This window comes from Spermophilus citellus (genome assembly GCF_964194105.1).
Source record: "Spermophilus citellus genome assembly, chromosome: 5".
NCBI lineage: Eukaryota > Metazoa > Chordata > Mammalia > Rodentia > Sciuridae > Spermophilus > Spermophilus citellus.
The window spans coordinates 117,237,558-117,261,870 of NC_138186.1; the positions used below are offsets into that span (position 1 = coordinate 117,237,558).

Below are 24,313 nucleotides of genomic sequence, written 5' to 3' on the forward strand. Positions count from 1 at the left end.
CAAAATTTTCATAAAGAAAAGCTTGTAGAGATAATGTTGAATTGAGAAGGCGAAGACCTAAAAGATTTTACTAGAAAAATGCTATACAATTATGCATGTCTGTAAAATCACACAGGAAATAGGCATAAATGAAAGCAGGGAGACTTTAGTTGAACATGGGGGACAGAATGCCAAAGTGTGGGGCACTGGGATAAGCTAAGATGCCCTTTCTTGGGCTCTCTTTGGGGGGAATATGGTGAGTAGTCCACCTTAGTTATTTGCATATGTACTTGAAAGAATGAGAATACACAGAATCAGCTGATTTTCCAGGTGCCTTCAGCTCTATTACTTTGATTCTGTGATTCTTAACAAAAAGCTTAAAAAAATAAATAAACATTATACTATTAAATTTTCTTAAGAACTAGAGGATTGGAGGGATAGTTTAGTAGTAGAGCACATGCTTAGTATGATTGAGGCACTCCCTGGGTTCAATCTCTACCCACCTCTGGGGAAAAAAAATTAAAGCATTTATTTTTAAACACAGGTGGAATGAACTAGGAGGATGTGTAATTTCCACTGGTCGCCTACAGGTATGGATGATATATATTCATAATGAATAGAATGTGTATCTATAGTGTTTAGTGTTTTCTGTAAGCAGTCACAGAGAGAGAGACTCTTATTTAATGCAGAATTATTAATCTTTTGAGAATGACTTTTAAAGCCTTGCTGATAGTGTTTAAAACTCATAGAAGTATATGCAACTGAAATAATGTGGTTTATGAATTTTTCTACGTACTAAGTTTTATTATTGGAAATAGAAACACAAACAAGAATGTGAGAAGATTAAATTGGAATGACTTTAGAAAATAAGCCAGTTACACTGTACCGTTAACTCTGCTTTAAGAATGATATGGCTTCAACCACTGACTGTTTCTTTTGTACAATAAAGGAGATATATCAGGGAAAAGTCCACATTTACTAACTGATACAGACTAAGTTTAATGATGCTGTTAAAAACATAGTTACTGAGCAGCAAATATAGCATTACCTCTTTTAAAAAATATTCTTCATTATTTTAACCTTTAACTTAACTGAATGATTAATATTTGTCCAAGACACACAATTGCTTACAACCTTTCTTCTGCTTCTTTAAGAAAAGAAATCTCATGTAGTATGGAAGTAGTTTTGGTGACTGAATAATGATTGAAAATCTTAAAATATTTCTTTGTAGACTGGCATCCTTCGAACCAACTGTGTGGATTGTTTAGATCGCACCAATACAGCACAGTTCATGGTGGGAAAATGTGCTCTGGCTTATCAGCTGTTTTCTTTGGGATTGATTGACAAACCTAATCTACAGTTTGATACAGATGCAGTTAGGTAAGTCCTGTTTTTTTGTCATTTAAAGGACAGTGACAGAAAGCAAACCTGATTAACAATGAGGATTTTTATGAGCTATTTTCTACTTTTGGTATCTCAAAGATTGTGTTGCTAGAAGACAATATTCAAATTAATTCTGCAATTAATATTTTTACTTAAAGACCTGTATATTATTGCCATGGGATTTTTTTTGGCTTATGTTAATTATCAATAAACGTGTGTGTGTGTGTGTGTGTGTGTGTGTTTGTTAATCTGCAGTGCTTGGACAAACTAGTGGGTTGTTAAAAAAAAATCCAGATGTCAATAATAAAATAAAAAGTACTAGGCCTTCATACATTTTGATCTAAAAATATGAGATGGATAAAAGATTTAATTCTTCATAAATATCACTGTTTCTTCACTGTCCATTGGCTCTGTAACATTACATGAAATATTCTTTAAAAAAATAAAATGACAGCTATCTTTGGTCATCTGAGATTTTCATAGCTTAGGAAAATAATCAGCTTACACATGGCCATATCCACAGATATCACTGCACTGAAAATATTAACAGACACTTGAAGAAATATAAATTTCAATCATGTAATATTTCCAAGAATGTGGTTTATCTCTCTGCTACAGTCAGAGTGTTTGTGTCTCCCTCAAATTCTTATATTAAAATTCTCACCACCAAAGTGATTGTATTAGGAAATGGAGGCTTTGGGAAGTGATTAAATAAATCTGAAGCTGGAACCTCATCTTTGGGATCAGTATCCTTTTTAAAGAGACCACAGAGAACTAACTAGCTTGCCTTCTGTCATGTGAGGACCCAGCAAAATGGCACCATCTGTGAGCTAAAAGTGGGGCTTTTCTGATTCTGCCAGTAGGTTTATCTTGGACTTCCCAGCCTCCAGAACTGTGAGAAATAAGTGTTTATTGTTTATAAGCCACCTGGGTTATGATATTTTATTATGCAATCCTGGATAGAGTAAGATATTGTATGCAACAAGAGCATTTTTTTTTTCAAAAGCAATTCAGAGGGAACAAAATATTGTCATGGGAGAATAACTGATCTGGCAGACTGTAGAATGTTGAGTCATTTAATAAGATTAGAATCAGCTGATATGATTTTGATGGATTATGTTTTTGATTTCTTTATAGTGTTTTCTGTGACTTTAATGCATATTGAAGTGTCATTATAAAATATAAAATATAATACATTTTGCATGTGTTTTTATTTTCAAAATTTAAGTGTTTATTTGAAGGAAAAGGCTCAGAAGAATTCATAATGTAAAGACTTGTTCTGAGTCTAGGGCTAAGTGAATAACTTGTGCAATAATTTTGGTAAAATTCTTTAATGTGAGTTTTTCTTTTGCCTAGGTTATTTGAAGAACTCTATGAAGATCATGGTGATACTCTGTCCCTTCAGTATGGTGGTTCTCAACTTGTTCATCGGGTAAAAACCTACAGAAAGATTGCACCGTGGACCCAGCACTCAAAAGACATCATGCAAACTCTCTCTAGATATTACAGCAATGCTTTTTCAGGTAATTCTGAAGTAATAGGTATTTCTAATACATGTACTTTTAAAAAAGCTATTGGTTAAATAAAGTTAAGTATTTAAAAATTTAAGTAAAACAGAATTTATCCCTTTGAAGGCATTTAATAAATATTTATCCAATAAATGAATGAGAAGAGCACTTTTGCCTTTTGGCACCCATTTGAATTCTTAATTCAACATACTTTGATTCCTTGGCTTCTGTCTCCTTCTATATTTCTTCTTGCACTATATATATGTTATTTTGAGGATGTTGAATTGTTTTTTAATGGAGGGTTCAAAGTCTTGATAGTTGGATAAGAATGTAAGTAAATATTACTAATTTATTAAAATGTCAACTAGAAATATATAGTAACATTAACATTAAATTAAACTCATTAAGTTATACTTCTTTTATGACTTGTGAATTCTAAGTGTAACAGATTGTTGTAATGGTACTATTTCTGTTTCCATTCCAATGGCATTGTCAATAAAATAGATATCAGACAAAGTAACTGTGAGACAAATCCCCATGTGCAGAATTTATAAAGTGCTCAATGATCAATTTCGTGATTCTTAAGCCCTAAAACTAAATTAAGGATAAAAAAAAAAGTTAAGTGAATTTGGGAAGAAGATTAAAGAAGTAATCATCTTCAGTAAAGAAGTTCTTTGGAGTGAACTGTTGCCTGCAGTGATGGTCACCCACCCCCACTTCTTCAAGTGAAGGGAGATAGGAGCTTCAACAGGACTCTGGATGAGCCTGATGTGGTGTCCAGTCATTGGAAGGACCCTACATGTTAGCCTCAGGCTGCTGCACAGCAAATCTGTAGCAAAGGGATGGGCTGAGGAGATTGCTGCCATGTTGCAAACTTCCTGCACTTTTAGAGTTGGTTGGGCCAAAGAATACTTGAGTGTTTTTTGGCACCCAAATTTGGTCCTCATGAAGGAGGCTGTCAGCATGTGGTTGGCCTGGGTCCTAGCCAGGAAGACTCCTTGAGAGACAGGGAGATCCTAGCAGCAAGAAGTAGAAAGTCAATACTGAAAACCTAGGATACCAAGGAAAGAGTTGCAAGAAACTGCCTTATTAAAAAAAAAAAAAAAGATGTATGTGCCTACACCAAAGGAATTATAAGAATCTCCAGTTGTGGGAGCCTCAGAAGCAACTATAAAAGTATCCACAAGGGGCTGGGGATGTGGCTCAAGCGGTAGCGTGCTCGCCTGGCATGCGTGCGGCCCGGGTTCGATCCTCAGCACCACATACCAACAAAGATGTTGTGTCCGCCGAGAACTAAAAAAAAATAATAATAAATATTTTTTTAAAAAAAAGTATCCACAAAATGGTTGGCTTTCAACATTTTCTAGATTCAGAGTGAATGAAAGTCATTTTGCTGTACTCCTGCTAGTGTGTATTAGTTTTCTATGCTATGTAACAAATTACTACACACAGCATCTTAAAATAGCACATAGTCATTATCTTATAGTTTCTTTGGATCTGAAAGTCCAGGTACAACTCAGCTGGGTCACTGCTTCAGGCCTCACAAGATGGCAGCAAAAATGTCGGTCAGGCAGGCCCCTCATCTGAAGGCTTAACTAGGAAAGGATCTGCTTCCCAGCTTGTGTGTTTGCTGGCAGAATTCAGTTCCTTGTAGTTCCTGTGGTTGTAGGACTTATAGCGATTTGCCTTTTCACAGCTGTTAAGGAAGAGGGAGGTAAATCTGAGGTAGTGTAATTATGGGAATTACATTCCTTCATCATCCCATTAATTGGGAGTCAATCACAGGTCCCACACATACTGAAGGGGAAGCTGAATCGGTTTCTGAATGCTGTGGTAACAAAATAATACCAACCAATGACTTGAAATGAGAAATTTATTGTTTCACAGTTCTGGAATCCTAGAAGTTTAAAATCAAAGTGTCAGCAGGGCAGTGCTCCCTGTGAAAACCATGAGGGATAATCCTTACTTGCTTCTTTCCAGCTTCTGTTGGTTTCCAGAAATCCTTGGTGTTGCTTGACTTGCAGCAACAACATTTCCATCCATTGTCCCATGGCATTCTCCCCTTGTGTCCATGTCTTCATAGAATTTTCGGTGTCTCTTTTCTCCTCTTGTGAGAATTAAGGGCCTGCTGTACTCTAATGCAATTGCATCTTAAATTGGTTTTATCTGCAAAGATCTTCTTTCCAAATAAGGTCCTATTCACAAGAATTTGAGGTTAGGACTAAAACATATCTTTTTAGGAGACACAATTGAACATATAAAAGTTGTGAGGAAGATGAAGGATTATAATTATAAGCCATGTGCCTCAAAGTACATATCTCTAGATGTGTGTCACCCTTAAGAAGTTTGGAACTGCCCCTATGGAAAGATCATCCACTCTTCTGCCCCCTCCTGTCATTATTGCTCTTGTAATAGGAATCATTATTGAAGCCTAAGGACCAAGACTTTGTAATAAGACTAGGAGACAGAATGAATGTATAACTATAATTATTTACAAAGAAAGGCATGATATTGAAAGGTAATGGTGATCACAAGAATGTAATGTGCATGTATGGAAAGGTAAGGCAAAATTATGCACAACTGAAAGATGAACTATTATGAAAGGTATCATGAATAATATGGCTAAAACAGGCTTTTTATTTTAAGAAGCATGGTGTCATTGGGGTGTACAACTTATTTTAAAATTATAGTAGGTATTATATAAAGATGATAATATAGAACAATTTTCTTTAAAGTACTCCAGATAACTTTGTAAAACTTAGTGTTCTCATGTTATACCTCTGGGGTTGGCAGAAAAATACTGATTAAGAAACTGGAATAATGAAATTAGATGACAAGAATTTTACCCTTGGTTTGCATAGGTGCATGCTATGTGGGCAACTCATCTGACCCTCTTTCAAGCTGATTTTAAATAAGGTTCTTAAATCTAGGTGCTGTGACATGCACCTGTAGTCCTAGATTCTCCGTAGGCTGAGGCAAGAGGATTGCTTGAGCCCAAGAGTTCATGGGTATTATGGTGAGACCCTGTCTCAAAAAACAAACAAACCTGTTATTTAGGCTTCACTTACTAGCATGTTTGGCAGTTGGAGGATCCCTTTCCTGGAAAGCACAGGTCTCTAGGATTCCTCTTAGATGTTACTAAGAGCTTTTCATTCCCTTAAGGGCTTTGTTAAGCTCTTTCTAATTTTTTTTATACACTCAAATTTTGTAAGCCTGGATTTTCTTGCTAAAGCTTGTTGAATTTAAATACTACAATAAGAGAAAAAAAACAGTTGGATACCTGTAGCAGTTAATAAGATATATACATACATATATGTACCCTGTGTGTGTAATTTAAATGTAGTAGGTTTGTGTGTGTGTGTGTGTGTGTGTGTGTGTGTGTGTGTGGAGGAAAATCATTTTTCCTCAGAGATTTTATAAAACAAAGAAAAAGCTCACAGGGTGAAAATTTTCGGGTTCACCATGCACAGAGAGAAGTGATCACAGAGGGTAGTAGTATACTGAACTGGTTTCCCCGCATTATTAGGTACTCTGAGACGCTGCAATAACTTCTTTCCCTTTCTGCTTATCACTGAAAGAGAGGCATGCAGGGGAGCATGCTGAGAATATTTTAATTTATCAGGAATCATGAGATAACCTTCTGAGGTCATCCTTTGAACAGCAAATTTTAGTGAATAAGCTGAACTGGCAGAAAGAAAACAATTGGAAAAGTGTTTCAATAACACTGTAAATGACATTGCTAACTCTGGTTAAAACCCAACTCTCTTTACCTTTCCTATAACCAAAGTGGTTAAACATGACAAGAGGAAAGTTGCATGTCATCATTTGTAGTTTAAACTGACTGTAGTTCTCCAAAGGACACTCAGAACAGCCTGACAATACTGCTACATTTCCCCAGGATGGTCCTTCTCTCACTCTCCAAAGAACCATTTCATGCTGTTCTCTTTTCTCAAACCAACAACACAAATATCAGCTACTGACCTTGTTTCATACTTCAATGAAAAAATAAAGATCATTGGAAGGGAGCTCCTTTTTTTTTTTTTTTAACCACCATATGCAGAGGTTGTTTGTATTTGCACTCAGGGTTTCTGTCTTACATTATGTTACAGTGCCTGTGCTGTCCCTGCCCCATGTTAAGCCAAGCTCTCTGCTGTAGTTTGAAGCACCTCTCTGCCTCTTGCTTTCTCCTAAAATATACACTCCTTGCCATGCACCGTCAGTTTCTCCCTCTCTACTGTATCACTTCCATTATTGTAAAAGCACACCTTAGTGTTTTCCACCCAAGCTTCCATCTCTATCTCCCTTCAGCTGCAATCCTAGTTCTCTGCTCTCCTGAGCAAAACCTCTTGAAAGAGTTGTATACATAACTGTTTCCTGCTTTCTCTATCTGATCTATTTGGCATCTACCCTGTTAAAACACTGAAACCCTACTTAGTGAGGTTACCAACAATTTCCCAATGCTATATGTGTTGGTTATCTTTCTGTCTCCATCTTACTCAACCATTCAACAACTTGTATCATGCCGACCAAGCCCTCTTTCTTATAACTTCCTTTGTGATCTCTCTCTCTCTCTCTCTCAGCCTCTGTTGATTTCTGCTGTTTCTAAACCCTCCTCCTCTCCTCTCTTTCTAAAGTTTTATCCTAGGGCATCTCATTTCAGTTTTTACACACCATGCATTTGACACTCAGATTTGTATCTCTGACTTTGACTTCTTGATGAACTCTAGACTCACCTGACTGCCTGTCTTGATGAATATTGTATTAGTTTCCCATAGTGATTGGGCTGTGTTTTCTGCTTAGAATCTCAGTAACTACTCAGCTGTGCGTTATGCTTAGAATCTCACAATGCTGAAGTCAAATGAAACCAAATTAAATGGAAGTAATATCCACACGTCAGTTAACCTGGGCTCTTATCTGGAGGCTTCGCAGCTTATTCAAGTTGTTGGCAGATTTCCATACAGTTGTGGGACTGATGTTTCATGTTCTCATTGGCAGTTGGCTGGGAGTCACTCTCGCTTCCTTAATGCTGCCTGCATTTTTTGACTTGTGGCTTGATCAGTTTTAAAGCCAGCACTGGTATATCAAATCCATTTATGCTTCAAATCTCTCAACCTTCCCCTTCTACCTTCTTTTCCTGCCTTGAAAGGATTCATGTTCTTATACTGAGCTCACCCAGATAGTCCAAGGTAATTTCTCTATCTTGAATTTGTTGATCAGTAACTTTAGTTACATCTGCAAAGTCCCTTTTGCCACATAATATAAAATAGTAATAGGTATGACACTGGGGAGCAAAGGGACCAAATTTGTTCATATCAGAGATCTCTAATAATAATCACACTCAAGCTTATCATTTCTGAGACAGAAAAACTTGTCTCTTTAACCTGTTTTATTCTGTTTTTTTTTCCTACCCCAACACCCATTTTCAATTCAGAAATTGAAATTCAATTCAGAATTGAAATTTTCATATTTCACTCTTGAATTTCTTATTTTCCTCATTAGCCACCCTTATCCACAATTCAGTGTGTGAGCAGATCTTGTTGACTCTTCCTCCAAAATATATCCCAAATCCTTCGACTGTTTTCACCCCTACTGCTTCCACACTCATCCATGTAACCACACCTCTTTCTGGACAGCTGCAGTCCCTTGTGATTCAGCTCTGCTTCTTCTCTTCCAACCAAGCTCTTTATAGCAGCCAGAGTGATGATTTTTAAGTTAAATCAGATCCTATCAAACTACCCTTTAAAAAAATCTTTCAGGCTTTCCATTGCATTTGAAATCAAATTCTTCTCCACAATCTCTAAGACCTCGAGTAATTTGGCTGCATCAGTATCTAATATTCTGTGCTTTCTTGTTCCCATTACCCTCTGGCCTTTGTGCCCTTTCTGTTTCTGGAGCTGCTTAGCTTTTTTTTTTTAATATTTATTTTTTTAGTTTTAGGTGGACACAACATCTTTATTTTACATTTATGTGGTGCTGAGGATTGAACCCAGTGCCTCGTGCATGCTGGCCAAGCGCTCTACCACTGAGCCCCAGCCCCAGCCCCTGCTTAGCTTTTTCCTCCATCAGACCTTTGCAGTTGTTTGTCCTTCTGCCAGGCACAGCCTTTGGAGCTCTGTGTGACCACCTCCTTTATATCCTTATAGTTCAAATGTTCTTTAACACTTCAGCCTCCTCCCTTTTCCCTAACTGCCCAATCTAAGTATTCCCGTCTTCTCTCATATCATGTCATTGTTTAATTTTCTTCATTGAATTTACACCTTCTGAAAGTACCTTGTCCATTATTTGCGTACATGTACTTTGTTTCTTATAAAATATTGTAAGGGGCTGGGGATGTGGCTCAAGCGGTAGCGCGCTCGCCTGGCATGCGTGCGGCCCGGGTTCGATCCTCAGCACCACATACCAACAAAGATGTTGTGTCCGCTGAGAACTAAAAAAAAAATAAATATTGAAAATTCTCTCTCTCTCTCTCTCTCTCTCTCTCTCTCTCTCTCTCTCTCCTCTCTCACTCTCTCTTTAAAAAATAAAAATTAAAAAAATATATTGTAAGTCCCTAAGAGCCAGGTTCTTGTCAACCTTATATTCCCAGTGAGGGATATGGTAGGTTCTTGAATTAATGAATTATTTTTTCAATTGTTAAAGTAATACATGTTAATTCTAGAGGGTACAGAGTAGCTCACAAATAAATCATATAATCTGCACCTTCCGGAGGAAGCCACTTGTTCCTATCTAGAAGAACATTATTTTTCTAGTTTTATTATATGTGTAATTTTAATATGCTTTTACTCTTTTAGATGATGTGAAAAATCTTTATAGTCTTAAATATTATTCTACAATGGGACTTTTTAGTAACCTTATAGTTCTCTAATCTTTGGAAGCATCATGCTATACTATTTGTTATTGTATCTCTAGAGTTCTTCTAAATAAACATCTTTGAATATATGCTTTTTTACATATTTTAAATATTTTATGAAAATTCTGGAAGCATATTTTTTTCAATCAGAAGGTACAAATATTTTTTAGAGTTTTTATATACATGTATATGGCCAAATTGCCTTTCAGAAGGATTAAACATCTAATACTTCCATTAGAAAAGCATTAAAATGGGAGAGCTCATTTTGTAAAGGATTTGTCAATCGAAAATATTTTAATTTGCACTTATGTGATAACTAGTGAAGTTGGATTTTTGTATGTTCATTAGCTATTTCTGTTTCTTTTTAGAATTCACATACCTATTTTTCTACTAGGAGGTTAATCTGTGTCTTTCTTACATTTAAATAGTATTTATTTCAATATATGATGTAAATAGGGATCTAACTATATTGTTCCCTTTCTTTAATAGTTAAATAGTAACATTTATTGAATAGTATTTTCTTCTCTTAAATGACATCAGATACTATTTTATCACAAACTTAATATTAGAATAACAAATATTTTAGTTCCAAAATAAATTTTTTGGCCAATAAAAATTATTACATTCACATCTGATTTATTTAAATATAGTTAATAATGAAGTTAGTGCTTAACTTTTGAATGGCATTCAAATAGTTCATGGTCTTTTTGCCTTTAAAGCATGATCGGGTGTAATGGTAGGGAATCATTTTGCCCCGTTGTTACGCAGCTATAGAGCACTTAATCTGTTTAGGCTCTTGTCCATATCCAAAGTCCTACATCTTCCTGGTGACCATAACCTCACACGTATATTTTAAGTTAGAACAATAGCAATGCATTCAAGAAATCATTATGGTGTTTTGAAGGAATATCCTTTTTTCGATATTGTAAAATCTTCAATTTTCCATACTTGCTAAAATTTAAAGGAAGATGCTATTACGTTTGAAGGATGAAAGACATTCCTTAAAAACATGGCTAAAAAATGAAAAGCTTCTCTAAATAGTATTAAGATATTTTGAGGCACTACATGGAATGAGCTATTAAGTGCCATTAAGGCTATTCAAGAAGCATAACGAATGTAATTACTATAAGAGCAGTATGTTTACTTTTGCATTGTGTAAAGAGATACAAATTGGGACAGTAATGTCTGTATCATCTAATCCTTGATATTTTCTCTCAACAAGTGGAAAAAAGGCTGCAGATATATTCAGCATATAAACACATTCCTATTATATATTACTTTTAGCCTGAAACTAAGTGCTGTTTTAATGGAATGCTTCCTGTCAAAATACTAATATCAGGAATACATGTTTGAGCTACCATATTTCATTCATTGCTTTTGCTGAAATGATCAAATAATCCAGTGCTAATTTCAGATGTATATGTTTGCTGTAGCTGTTGGAAGAAAATTGATTTTATAATATTATTGTGTTCCCCAAACAGTCATTTCTACTGTGCTATTTTTTAGTCCTAAACTCATTTTTGGAAAGAGGTTATTATGTGTATTGTGGATCTCTGCCACAAACTCAAAGAGACAGGGCTCTGAGACAAGAATGCAAAGAAGGAAATGAAGGGAATGATTAAAGGGTGCAGGGAGGAGAAAGTGTAAAATGGGAAGGGTGGTTCATGAGACTGCTTCAGTGTTAATTATCATTTATACCAAAATACAATCAGAAAAAGGAAGAAGAAATGGGACATAGTAGAGTCAGTTTTATTAGCACATAGAATAGTTTGGAAAGATAATTTTGGAGTGTTGAATAGTTAGAATGAGGCTGTTATTCATGTGTCCTTGCTGTCTTCATTATCAGCCACAAAAGAGAATGGGGCAGATACAGTGTTTACAACATCTTCTGTATCTGTTAAAGCCAGAGAGAATATCTTCTCAACTATTAAAAGTGGAAACTATGCAACTGACTCGTTCAAGGTTGTGCCACAGAATGTGGGTAGGAATTGGGTCATTTTGTTTGTCTCTGACAACTCTGCTTTCTTTACAATAAAGTAAATGCCTTAGTCATCTTTTTCACTGCTGGGACTAAAAGACCTGACCAGAACAATTTTAGGGGAGGAAAAGTTTATTTAGGGGCTTACAGTTTCAGAACTCTTAGTCCATAGATAGCCAGCTCCATTCCTCTGGGTTCCAGGTGAGGCAGAACAAAATGGTGAAGAGTATGAGGGAGAGAAGCAGTTCATGTCATGATCTGGAAGGAGAGAGAGAGAGAGAGAGAGAGACAAAAAGAGAGAGAAAGACACTTCCCCCTCCAGATACAAAATATATACCCCAAAGGCACGCCCCCAGGGATTTACCACCTCCAGCCATACCCTATCCACCTTCAGCCACCACTTAGTTAATCCCATCAGGGGATTAATTCACTGATTGTGTTAAGGCTCTCATAACCCAATTATTTCTCCTCTAATCCTTCTTGCACTGTCTCATACATAAGCTTTTGGGAGACACCTCACATCCAAACCATAACAATAAAAAGGGTATTTACTTTAGTTAAACTAACAAATGGTGAGGTTGTTTTCATTTTAAAAATAAAATCACTTTCTAAGGTGTTTTGGCAATTCTTAAAGACTCCAAAAAGTCTTTCAGTATTCAAGAAGTAGTTTATATTTGCTATCCTCTTTATTATGAGGAAAAGGAAACATAAGATTTTTACATTTTTAAAATTTGTTTTAATTAGTTGCACATGATAGTAAAATGCATTTATGTACTTTGATATACCATAAATAACTGGGGTATAATTTCTCATTTTTCTGATTGTATATATTTTAGGATCACATTGGTCATGCAGTCATATATGTATGTAAGGTAATAATGTCTGTTTCATTCTACTATCATCCTTCCTATCCCCATATCCCCTCCCCATCCTTCAATCTTCAATATCTAATATAAAGTAACTATTCTTCCCTAGCGCCACTTCCCCCTTATTGTGAATTAGCATCTGCATATCAGAGAAAACATTCAGCCTTTGGGTTTTGGGGATTGGCTTATTTTGCTTAGCATGATATTCTCCAACTCCATCCATTTACTGGCAAATGCCATAATTTCATTCTTTTTTAAAGCTGAGTAATATTCCATTGAATATATAGACCACATTTTTTTTTTTATCCATTTATCTATTGAAGGGCACTTAGGTTGTTTCCATTGTTTAGCTATTGTGAACTGAGCTGCTATAAACATTGACGTGGCTGCATCACTATAATTCTCAGAATCTGGGTGACTATTTTAGATTGTGTGTAAGGTATGAAGTTTGGAATATAAATGTTACTTTTATTTTCAAGGATCTGTTCTATGGAATTACTATCCTTCTGAAAAGATATTCTCTTGAGTTGTCTATGTCAATGATGGATTTTCTGAAATACATGTTTTTGCTTTTTAGATGCCGATAGACAAGATTCCATTAATCTCTTCCTGGGAGTTTTCCATCCCATTGAAGGAAAACCTCATCTCTGGGAACTCCCAACAGATTTTTATTTGCATCACAAAAATACTATGAGACTTCTACCAACAAGAAGAAGGTATTTTTCTTTCTAGTCTCTTATGTGGACTTATGTTTGATGTTATTTTGAATATGAGATGTTTTCTATGAGAAATTTTTACGTGGACAAAGGTAGTCAGTCTAACCACATTTTTACTATGACTTTGGTATTGTTAATGTCCTGATGGTCAGCTGGGAGAACTTGTGGATAGCAATTGGTGTTTTTTTTTTTAATATTTATTTTTTAGTTCTAGGTGGGCACAATATTTTTATTTTATTATTTTATTTTTATGGGGTGCTGAGGATCGAACCCAGTGCCTCACGCATGCTAGGTGAGCTCTCTACCACTGAGCCCCAGCCCCAGCCCCAGCCCAGCCTTTGATGTTTTGCATGTTCCCTAAGATACCAATAAAGCTTTACAACTTCATCATTGAGCCTAAGTGTTGCTCCACTAAAGCAAACCAGCAACCTCATTTTTTAATGTTTCCTATAAATGTGAAACCCTTAAGAACTCTAGGACTCAGTTGATTTTTCGAGTATGGCAACTTAGTAGCATTTAGTTTGTAATGCCAATGTTCTTTTTTTCTAGAAAAACACAACCAATTTTGGGTGACACTGGTAAAGACAGGAATCTAGAGCAGTGGTATACTAGTGGCAGTTAATACTCCTCTTGTCCCTACTGCTCAATTTGTCTCTCTAGAATCCTTTGCCAGTACAGCTTATTTGGTTGCAATTAAATTAATGTTAATATTATCAAAAGAAATGAATGAAACACTTTAATATGGTCCCTGTAGTGTGAACCTTAGGGTGGGGGTGGGGGAGCTGAGTTGGAATTTCTGTGGTTATGTGACTTTGAACTAGTTCTTTGATTTTTTCTAAGCTGTGTTGTCCTAATCATAGATATAAATGGCTGGACACACCTCACAGAGTCATTGTGAGGACCTAATGAGAACTATTTTTTCCCTCTTTTCTTTTAATTAATTAATTTTTATTAGAGCTTTATAGTTATTCATAACTGAGGAGTCATTTGTAGATATTATCAGTCTTACCATATGAGCAAAATTTTTAACATTTAGGAGGTTGGGGCTTGGTCCCTTCTGCTCAGAGGGCTATAAAAATATCAAGTTGTTCCAGAGTTATTTTTTTTTTCTCACACAGCATCAGTTTAATATAGCCCTCATTCCTCTCAAATACTATAGGGGTCATTGCCAAGCCTGTGTTAATTGTATATACAGACCACAAACAACTGATGAATTAGCAAATGCTAATATTGTATCTGGTACCAAATTCTGTGTTGCTTCAAAAATATTTAAAATATTAGGAAAGTCTCAGAGTTTATGTTTTTTACATTTGTTCCTATCAGTACATATTATTGGGATAACTTAATACTTGAGCTTACTTTTGCTATAAATGAGGCACTGCTAGTTTTTCTATTAAACTTATTATTTATAAATTAGTTTGTTAATTTTTTCTGACAAAATTTTCAAATTAATTATGTTTATTTGGTGATAAATGAGTGTAAATATCTGTTTGTAGTTTTGCAATGATTATTAATCATAGGTAAATTTGATTAATTTTATGAAATGTTACATTACCAGTATTGAAGCTACTAAATACAACATGGGAACAACTAAAATTCAGTTTTCTACTGCAGAATAAACTTTATATTACAAGTATAAATTAAAGCACTTCCTTGCCTTGAGTTACATAACTAAGGCAGTTTTGGAGCTTATGTGCAGGAATAAAGGGAAGCTGCTGTTACATCCCCATTTTCTAAAAAAGGAAACTTTGCTGAGATTATTTAGCTAATTCAATGATTTAGCAGAATCAACTACCAGCCTGCCACTGAAAATAAAAGTAGGTAATATGGCTAACTTAGTTGATTTAGTCTCCTGTTTTGTTTTTTTTTCTCTAGAATGTCAAAGATTATTTTATGGGATTATCAGTCGACTCTGCTCGTGAACAGTTCTTGTAAATACTCTATGATGAGTTTCAGTGTTTTATTTTGGACTTTCTAGTATCTGTATAGAGTATTGACAATTTAACCAGTATAATTCTCAAAAGAAATGAACAGGTCAACCCGAGGCAGGAAAAGATCACAAAGCTCAAGCTCAGGTAGAGCCAAGTTGGAATTTCTTCAAGTGTGTTGCTTCAGAGCTGTTACTTCTCATCTCAAAACCTTACTTTCTCATCTGTAAAATGGAGGTACCATTCTACATACTGTACAAGGTCATTCTGAGGCTTAAATGAGAAAATATGTGAAAAGTGCTTAATACTGGGGCTGACCCAGAATAATGAACACAGTCCTGAAGCAGCCAGGCTGGAGCACCTACCTCCAATTAATGCCTGGGTGATCTTGGGTAAAGTCACTTAACTGGTCTAACTCTGTTTCTCTGAGAATTAGATGAGATCATGTAAATGCACAGTATGTCCAGTAGATGTTAGTCTTGTTGTTATTCTTTAAGAATATTCATTCCTTAGTTTTTAACACTTACTAAAAATGATACACGATGCCCATAAAATTGGTAACTTGGGCAGTATTTTATCACTTTTATAATGTAATATAAATAAATACTTTATTATACATTCACCTGATATCTCAAGCTTGATGGACATCCTGTATTTCATACTGGTTTTACCACTGGTTATTCTGAAATAATATTTTATTGAATAATAAGGGAAATGGGAATAATCTGCCCATCACTCATCTAAACCAGGTAACTGCTTCTTTTAGCCCAAATATATATTAATGCATTCATGAATTCATACATTCTCAAAGTAACTTTTCCAGATTAAATACACCCTGTTTCTTTATCTGTCCCTCATATGATGTAATTCAAGTCCTTTCATCATTTGGAATACTCTGTTCTATATGTCTTTCAGTCAGTGCCACTGTTCTTTTTAAACTGTGGTACCCAGATGTATTGATCTGCTCAGAATCAATTATTTAAACTTTGTTCTGAATTTGGCTATATGTCAACATCAGCTAAGATGCCATTTAAGTGTTTATAATGCCAACAAGCTCTTTTTAGATACTAAGCATTAGTATTTCATTGACTGCGAGATTTCTGGCCTTGTTCACTTTCTGCTACCCACTGTCTGCTGTGCGAGTTCTCCTCCTGTCTCCCTAGGGAGAGGTCATCTGTCCTGTGCTCAACAAGTCTGGGTCCATCAGCAGGGACATGTTTTGGATGGTTCACTTACATAGTTTTTCTTCACTTTGTGCTGAGATCAGCTTCCCTGTAATCTTACCTACTAATCCTAGTTCAGTTTATGGAAACCTTCAGAAGATGATTGCCTCATCCACTTGCTAGTCTTTTAAATTTTTGAAGATGAGTTCATACATTCTCAAAAGAACTTCTTCAGATTAAAGAGCATGTTTCCTTACCTGTTCCTCATATGCTGTGGTTTCAGGTCCCCCAGCATTTGGAACACTCTCCTCTATGTGTATTCCAGGAGGGTCAGTGTTCTTTTTAAACTGTGTTGCCCAGACCTGGATCCAACAACAGAGTTGGGTCAGATTTGTGCCAGCTTCTGTGGGACCGTTAACTAATTGCAGCCTTGTCATCACAATGTTTTCTGAGCCCTCTGTTCACTAGACCCCCCCCTCCCCCGCTGGCCCAGGGCTTTTTAACATGTCCTGTTGCCATGCTGTATTTACACCATTCTTGTCATGCTCCTGTATGCTTTGCCTGCTTCCAAAAAAGTATTTAAATGTACATCCTTTTTATTAACAAATACTTCTAACTCTGTAGCTTCTTTACATTTAATTCACTGGTTATCTTGATCCCAATGTAAGTCCTGGATGAAAAATGTTGAGTAAATCCAGGTGGCAGAACCCTGTGTTGTTCCACCAGATAACTTCCTCCACCTAATGTTTAGTGCTTTGGGTTGGAATGGCTTAAATGGCTGTAAGTTCACCTAACACAGTTGCTCTGCCCAGACTTCTCTGTCTTATTCAAACATCACAATATTGATCGCTTTGCTCAAGATTATATGTGTTGTTTCAGAGAGTTCCCAAGTTAGCTGAGGGGGCTAAAGATAATAGTTTAAAATTCTCCCCAACCTTCCTAAGCAATCCAATGGATCCTAAGACTAGGGAATGAAAAAGAGAAAAGAGTCTAACTTTTGGGGTATTGTATGCAAAGAAGGTAGTAGTACCCAATGCAGTCTCCCATTCTCTGATCCCTGGTCCCAAAGCAGGTTTCTGTCCTGGTGCAGGTGTTCTTCCTCTGAGTAAATGTGACTGGTAGTTGAGGCAAAAAAGATTGGTCGTGGTCTTAAGTGTCTCATCCTCCATCCTCTCAGCTCATCCTCCCCAAGGCAAGTGTTTCTCTTGGACTTCTTTGCTTCTGAGACTCACTTCGGAGACTTGGATTTGATTTAGATTACATAGGGAAGTAAAATTTGCAATACATTTTTAAAATTTATGGTTTAGTCTCAAATCACTAATGTAAGATTATCTCTTAATTTTTTTTCTCCACATAGTGCATTCTGAGCTAAAACCCATTCTTTAGAATTTACTTCTTTTTCCTAAGCAAGATAATTGTAAGCATCATTCTTTAGGGAATTCTTCATGTACTATCTGATACTGTCTGTTTTCCTCCTCTGTCCAAGTTAGATCCTCACAGAATAGAAGTTATTTACATGTATTCTCCACCCCCCCCCTCTCTCTCTCTCTCACACACACACACACACACACACACACACGTACACACATGCATACACTCAACCTTATTAAACAAAAGCTCACACTTTTTCTTTTTTTTAATAACCCATTCCTTTTTTGTTTGTTTAATTCTTTTTGTAGTTATAGATGGATAGCATGCCTTTATTTTATTTACTTATTTTTATGTAGTGCTGAGGATTGAACCCAGAGCCTCACACGTGCTAGACAAGCACTCTGCCACTGAGCTACACAGCCCCAGCCCTCACATCTTTTTCTTTCCCTGATATGATAGTCTGATTTTTCTAATCAGAAAGCAAAATGAGGGGGCTGAGGTTGTGGCTCAGTGGTAGAGAGCTTGCCTAGCGCATGTGAGGCCCTGGGTTCCATCCTTAGCGCCACATAAAAATAAATAAATAAATAAATAAATATATTGTGTTCAACTACAACTAAAAAATAAATATTAAAAAAAACTTTAAAACATGAGATGATCCTGCAATGGCATATTTTAGTGAGCATATGTGAATTTATAGAATTCACTTGTTATCTTTTGAGGTCACTCACAACATATCTTTAATACTTGGTTCTTTTGGTTTGGAATTGACATCACCCTCAATGATGTATAGTTTTTGGAATCTGTCGCTCTCTCACTTTTGAGTCATCAAGACCACATTTGCCCATTTCCAGTGTAGTTTCATCCATCAGTGTTCCTTAAAGATTTTTGATCTCAGAGGCACCAGGACCCTCAAATGCTTTTAGAGTTATCATTCTGCTTCCTTTTGTCTCTTGGGCTCTACACAGTTCCCTCTTTATATTGTATATTTTTCTCTCAAGTCTGGAATAAAACAATTCTATTTTTTTCTATCATTATTTGCAGCATGGCACTTCCAACATGTAGAGCAGTGTCTGACACATAGTAGGTGCTTAATAAATGTTGAATAACTGAATGAATTCTCTGCCAGTGGCAGTGCTATCCTTTATCCGTTCTTTTCATGCTCTGAAACCTTGCTATTGGAAAAGCAGCCCGAGGGCCAGTCCTTTGGCATCACCCGGGATCCTATCATAAATGCAGAGTCTGGGGCCCTACCTGCTGAGTAAGAATCTGCCTTTTAACAAGATCTCGAAGTGGTTTATTTGCACAATGGATTTTGACAAGCACTGCTCTAAAGCATAACTTCAGTCTAAAACAGAACTTTGGAAGCCTTTCCTGCTGTCAAAGCACTGTTCCCATAAATCTCACATTTCATTAGGCTTCACTTTCCTCTTTTCATCATCTTCCGAATGGATTCTACTTGTCGTCTCTAGGAGAGTTTCCTGTGTTGCTAGTTTCATTTGGATACACCTCAATTTCTTCATTTTATTAGGATTATCCAAGTTTGTAATTTCAGTATTTTATGTTTTTAAAGTATTTTTTTTTTTTTTTAGTTGTAGATGTACACAATCCCTAGGCAAGCGCTCTACCACTGAACTACAATCCCAGCCCCTTCAGCGTTTTATTTTGAGGAAACCTTCCATTTGTATGAAATTCTCTATTTAGCATTATTGGTCATAGGCCTCCCCACCCCCTTTGGAAATCTGATGTGTGTGTGTGTGTGTGTGTGTGTGTGTGTGTGTGTGTGTGGTATGTGTGTTCTGATATATTATTTCAGATTTTTTCCCTTTTGAGTTCTCATGAACTTGGACATATTACTTTCCTTTAAATATCTATTTCATCAGAATTTGATATGAAATTAAATTCAGAGTTCTGAGAGAAGGCAGTTCAGGATTCTTTTAGATTTCTCTGTTTAAGCAGGTGAATCTTCTATCATAAATCCAGACATTTGAAATTTCTTATCCTTAACTCTGACTGGCTTCTGTAATCAAATAGTGAACATTTATAGGTGAAGACTAACAGGGCCTACACTATTTTCTAAGGGAACTTGTTCATCAGGACTAATTTACTCCTTAGTGATTTTGCTGAACTGTTTCAATTCACACACACACACACACACACACACACACACACACACACAGATGTGTATATATGTAGCAGAGTAGGAAACATGATCTTTCAGACAGCTATGTACAAGGGAGCCCTGGTCATAGGACTTGGATCAAGGTCCCACTGCTAACCTGGTGGCACTATCCTGGCAGTCCCTCTTAGAGTTGGCTTAGTATATCCAAATCTTTTTTTTTTTTTTGGGGGGGGGGGAGTGGTAAAAATAAGTAACATCAGAGCATCTTTACTCTCAGGTATATCATGACACTTTTGTAAATCTGTGACAGAGTTGAAACGTGAAAAGAGTTGGGAAGGGAAGTAACGTGTTGAAGACCTATTGTGTTTTGCAAACATGTTTTAAAAAAGAGAAAAAATATTAACTTTCAAGTAGGAGGCAACATCTTATCATAAACCACACAACTCCTTTTATCTGATAAATTGTAGAAAACCCAATATTTTACATTTGATTCATCTTATTCTTTTTTCTTTTTTTTTTAATTTTATAGTTACACTCATTGGTGGACACCAGAGGTAATAAAGCATTTACCATTGCCTTATGATGAAGGTACGTGACTTGTTCTCTTCAATTTTTATACCAGCACATTTTTGGAGTTTTAGAATAAACTAAATGAACTAGAAGTGTCCCTGATGCAGTTTACCACAGCAACCTCTTTGTACACAGTTGGTTTTATAAAAATATCTAGTTAGATGCAATCTAAAGACTTTTCAAGTAACAGGCAATATTTCTCCTAGTTATCTGTGCTGCGAACTTAAGGAAGTTGATAGTGAAGAAATTTCACAGATATGAAGAAGAGATTGATATCCACAATGAGTTCTTTCGGCCGTATGAATTGAGTAGTTTTGACGATACCTTTTGCCTGGCTATGACAAGTTCAGCACGGTATGTTGTGAGTACTCTGATGCTCAAAGTATATGGGAGCTCTAGCTTTCCTAGTTCATACAGATATTTGTTACTTTACCAGAAATGCGCTCTGCAAGCCTTCCCAGCAGTAGGTGTTCAGTCTGTTTGAATAACTCCCGTGGGGGGGGGGGGGGAAATCTGCTAATTCAAGAGGCAGCCCTTTCTCTTGTTACACAACTAGAGTTAATTTTCTCTTTTGATAAGTTGAAATCTGCCTACCATTAGTCCTAGTTTGCCATTCAGAATCAACAATTTTTTTTCATTGAATATAGAAATTCAGAGCTAAAAAAGCATTTTCTTTGGTATTAGAAGGGTTGGAAGTTGCATTAAGATCAGCCACTGCCTAACTGTATGACTTTGAGATGTTCTCCTTATTTTCCTCATCTCCTCAACCCCCACACATGATGACACCCAAAGTATTTAATATAGTTTCTGGCACAGGTTAATAAACTAGAGCTATTATATTACTATTTTTATTAGACTCAGGACAAAACTAGTTCCTTTTCTGTAAGACAGCTCTCCAGTTGTTTGAAGAAGCAACACTTTTCTTCCCAGGGTAAAATATCCTTCATTATTTCCTCAATAACTCATGTGATGTAGTTTTCAGATTCTTTCCATCTGATCTGTTGCCTTTGGACACCCTTCATTTCCTGTGTCTCTTTTAGAACTTGATGGGAAATTTTAGGAAAAATTATGGGACCAGAATAAGAAAATTGGGCAAAAGAAATCACTTCTTGACTGTATTTTATACAGAAGTTTTAATTTTTGCATTTTATGTTTTCTTCAGAAATGACATATGTATATTTAAGGCTTGTGTGGTAGATGTAGGAATATCTTTGTTTCCTAGAAATCCACATCTTGCTTTAGGTAAATGGTGAGGAAAGTTTGAAATTTTTATTTGTTTGATTTTTCAATTGATTTTTCAATTGGTAAAGTTTAATTTTGTTTTGTTTTTTTTCCTTAATTTTTTTTTTTTTTAGCTGTTGATGGACCTTTATTTTATTTATTTTTATGTGGTGCTGAGAATTGAATCCAGTGCCTCACGCATTGTGAGGTAACAGTAAGCTTGGCAAGTGCTCTGCCACTGTGCTACAACCCCAGCCCAAAGTTTAGCTGTTTTAATGTAAAGTCTTTGTCATTTCTAAAAGTTTTCAGCTCAACAAAGGACAAATGACATTGTACATGTGTTTATAAATATGTTGTTGATTTTTTGTCATAGTAAGATTCTGTAGTCACTGCAAACACTGAATTAATGAATTCTGAACCATTGCTTCTACAGGAAATACAGGATGAAGTTCCTGTAAGCATCTGATCACAGTATTTTTATCAACTGATGAATATATAACCTTGTTTTGTATGTGTTTCTGTTTAGGACACCTTTACTTAACATATATTGTTGATTCATTTACATGGTTCTCGCCAACAGCACTGTAACTCATGCCTGAATGAAGCTCATTTATCTCACATATTTTTTCCAGAAGGTACATCATGGCTTTCTTGTGCTCAGAAACACTTGTGCTTAGCACTGATTGGGAACTATTTTTAAACAGCAAGGTCACCAACAGAAAGCACACACACAAAAAAAAAAATGTGAAAAAAGTAGCACCAAATAGTTGGTCAAGAGACACTCATTTATAGTAGGAAAACAAAAATAAAGAGTCCACCTTCTTCAGCTTTGGCTGTTAATTATGTAAATTTTTCCCAGCTCTTGGCATACACATGAGGGTGACTGCAAGAACACTGTAGATGTTGATTTGGTATTACAAATAAACTGCAGTGAGTAAACAACTTCACAAACATGGAATCTACAAATTGTGAGGATCAAAAAGAAAGAAAAAATTAAACTAATTGCATTGTTCATTGTCTATTTTAACAGTTCATGTTTTCAGGCTATTAATTTTAAGCCAGATCACTTTCTTTTCCTTCCAAAAATGTGACATTCAGGCACACACTGGGAGCAGTGTCCTTGCTAGAAGACTTAGCATAACCTGTAGTAATGTTGCCTTGTTGGTAAGTTGGAGAAATTGGTCTAGCTTCTATGGTAAGTAAGGTAGCCCTTGCATAATGAGAAAGAAGCTTCAGCGGATCTCAGCCAGTGGTAGATTAAAACAGTTTCTATATAAAGTGTTCCAACAGTGTTTTAATGAATTAACCTCAGCCTAATGAGGTGGATGTTGGTATTTCAAATCATACCACTGTGTTTTGACCATTATATCTACCTCCTTTGGTCCTATAGTTTAAAACATTGTCCATAAAGCTAAATAACTTAGTGTTTTGCTATTGGCTTTTGAGTCTAATTTTGCCTGAGAACTAATTGTGATATATAATCAGCTGGTATCATCTTAGACAAAGATTAGGTACCAACATAGTTCTAGGAAACAAAACCTTACATTCAAAACTGTTGGGCCTCACAATCACAGAGATTTCACAGTGAAGACTGGTAATATTGAAGTTCCCTAGTTCCTTTAGTTCATGGGATTTTTAAGGCCCAGTTTACCTGAATATCTCCTGAACATTTGGCTCAAAATATATGTAGCTCTGAAGTTAACATTAATGAAGGAATAATATAAGTGGGAATTGAAATGGAAGCTAATAACATCTGGATGGCCAGTGATTCATATGGTATTTTTTCTTTCTTCATCTTTTTCTAGTGACTTTATGCCTAAGACTATTGGCATTGATCCAAGTCCATTTACTGTGCGGAAACCAGATGAAACTGGAAAATCGGTATTGGGGTAAGATTTGCATATAGAATAAAATTTTAAAGATTCATGTAAAATAATAGGACTATGCAATAGTATTTCCAGCAAAAACTAATAACTTCAAGTAACATAGTTCGAGGCACAGTCCATTTATTGCATCTATGTAGGTAGTTCTTTAATAGCACTGGGATCATTGAACCAATCAATATTGAAAGAAAAATTTATAGGAATATTAGCAACATGGTGCATTTTATTATTTAAAATAGGGAATATAACAGATGGCATAAAAACAAGTAATAGATAATGTGTTTTATGTCCTATAAAACATTCATTCTCAAACATAAAATATGTAAGTAAAAAATTATACTCGTGTTTATTTTTGTTGGCATCCTGAGGAACATAAAAACAAATATACTTGATAGAGAACATAATAGATTTTCTGTGTATCACTATAACATTATTTGGGGGAGACTTATTCTATTATATCTGATAATATTAAGAAGACATACCACATTTGCATCTTCATGCTTGAAGACTGAAGTCAAATGTGTTGTGTTCTGGCATAAGAATCTCATTATACTCTATTGACCTCCCTAGTTCCAGTGATAAGATTTCTTCTAGACTCTGACCAGAAGTCTTGGCCTAACTGTAGATACAGAATCCTAATTGTATTTGGGAATGTGTATAGGATCTTAATTCGATTCTAGCTTCATGGGATATATACTAATTTTTTCCAGATATACCACTTTTGTGGCTTAAATATGTAACCTTTGAATAGCTTCATGTTGAGCCCTAACCAGATGCT

General features: G+C 35.8%; 1 protein-coding gene across 2 annotated transcripts in view; it reads left to right on the forward strand.

The window, feature by feature from the left end:
• The window catches only part of FIG4 (FIG4 phosphoinositide 5-phosphatase), a 128,054-nt gene that overhangs the window by 60,762 nt on the left and 42,979 nt on the right, over positions 1-24,313 (forward strand). For both annotated transcript variants that reach the window (XM_081295820.1, XM_081295819.1), the window contains exons 13-19: positions 524-569; positions 1,211-1,359; positions 2,719-2,885; positions 13,142-13,275; positions 20,389-20,449; positions 20,638-20,785; positions 23,458-23,541. In XM_081295820.1, the coding sequence (XP_081151946.1) occupies positions 524-569; positions 1,211-1,359; positions 2,719-2,885; positions 13,142-13,275; positions 20,389-20,449; positions 20,638-20,785; positions 23,458-23,541 (789 nt within the window). The remainder of the gene's footprint in view (positions 1-523; positions 570-1,210; positions 1,360-2,718; positions 2,886-13,141; positions 13,276-20,388; positions 20,450-20,637; positions 20,786-23,457; positions 23,542-24,313) is intronic.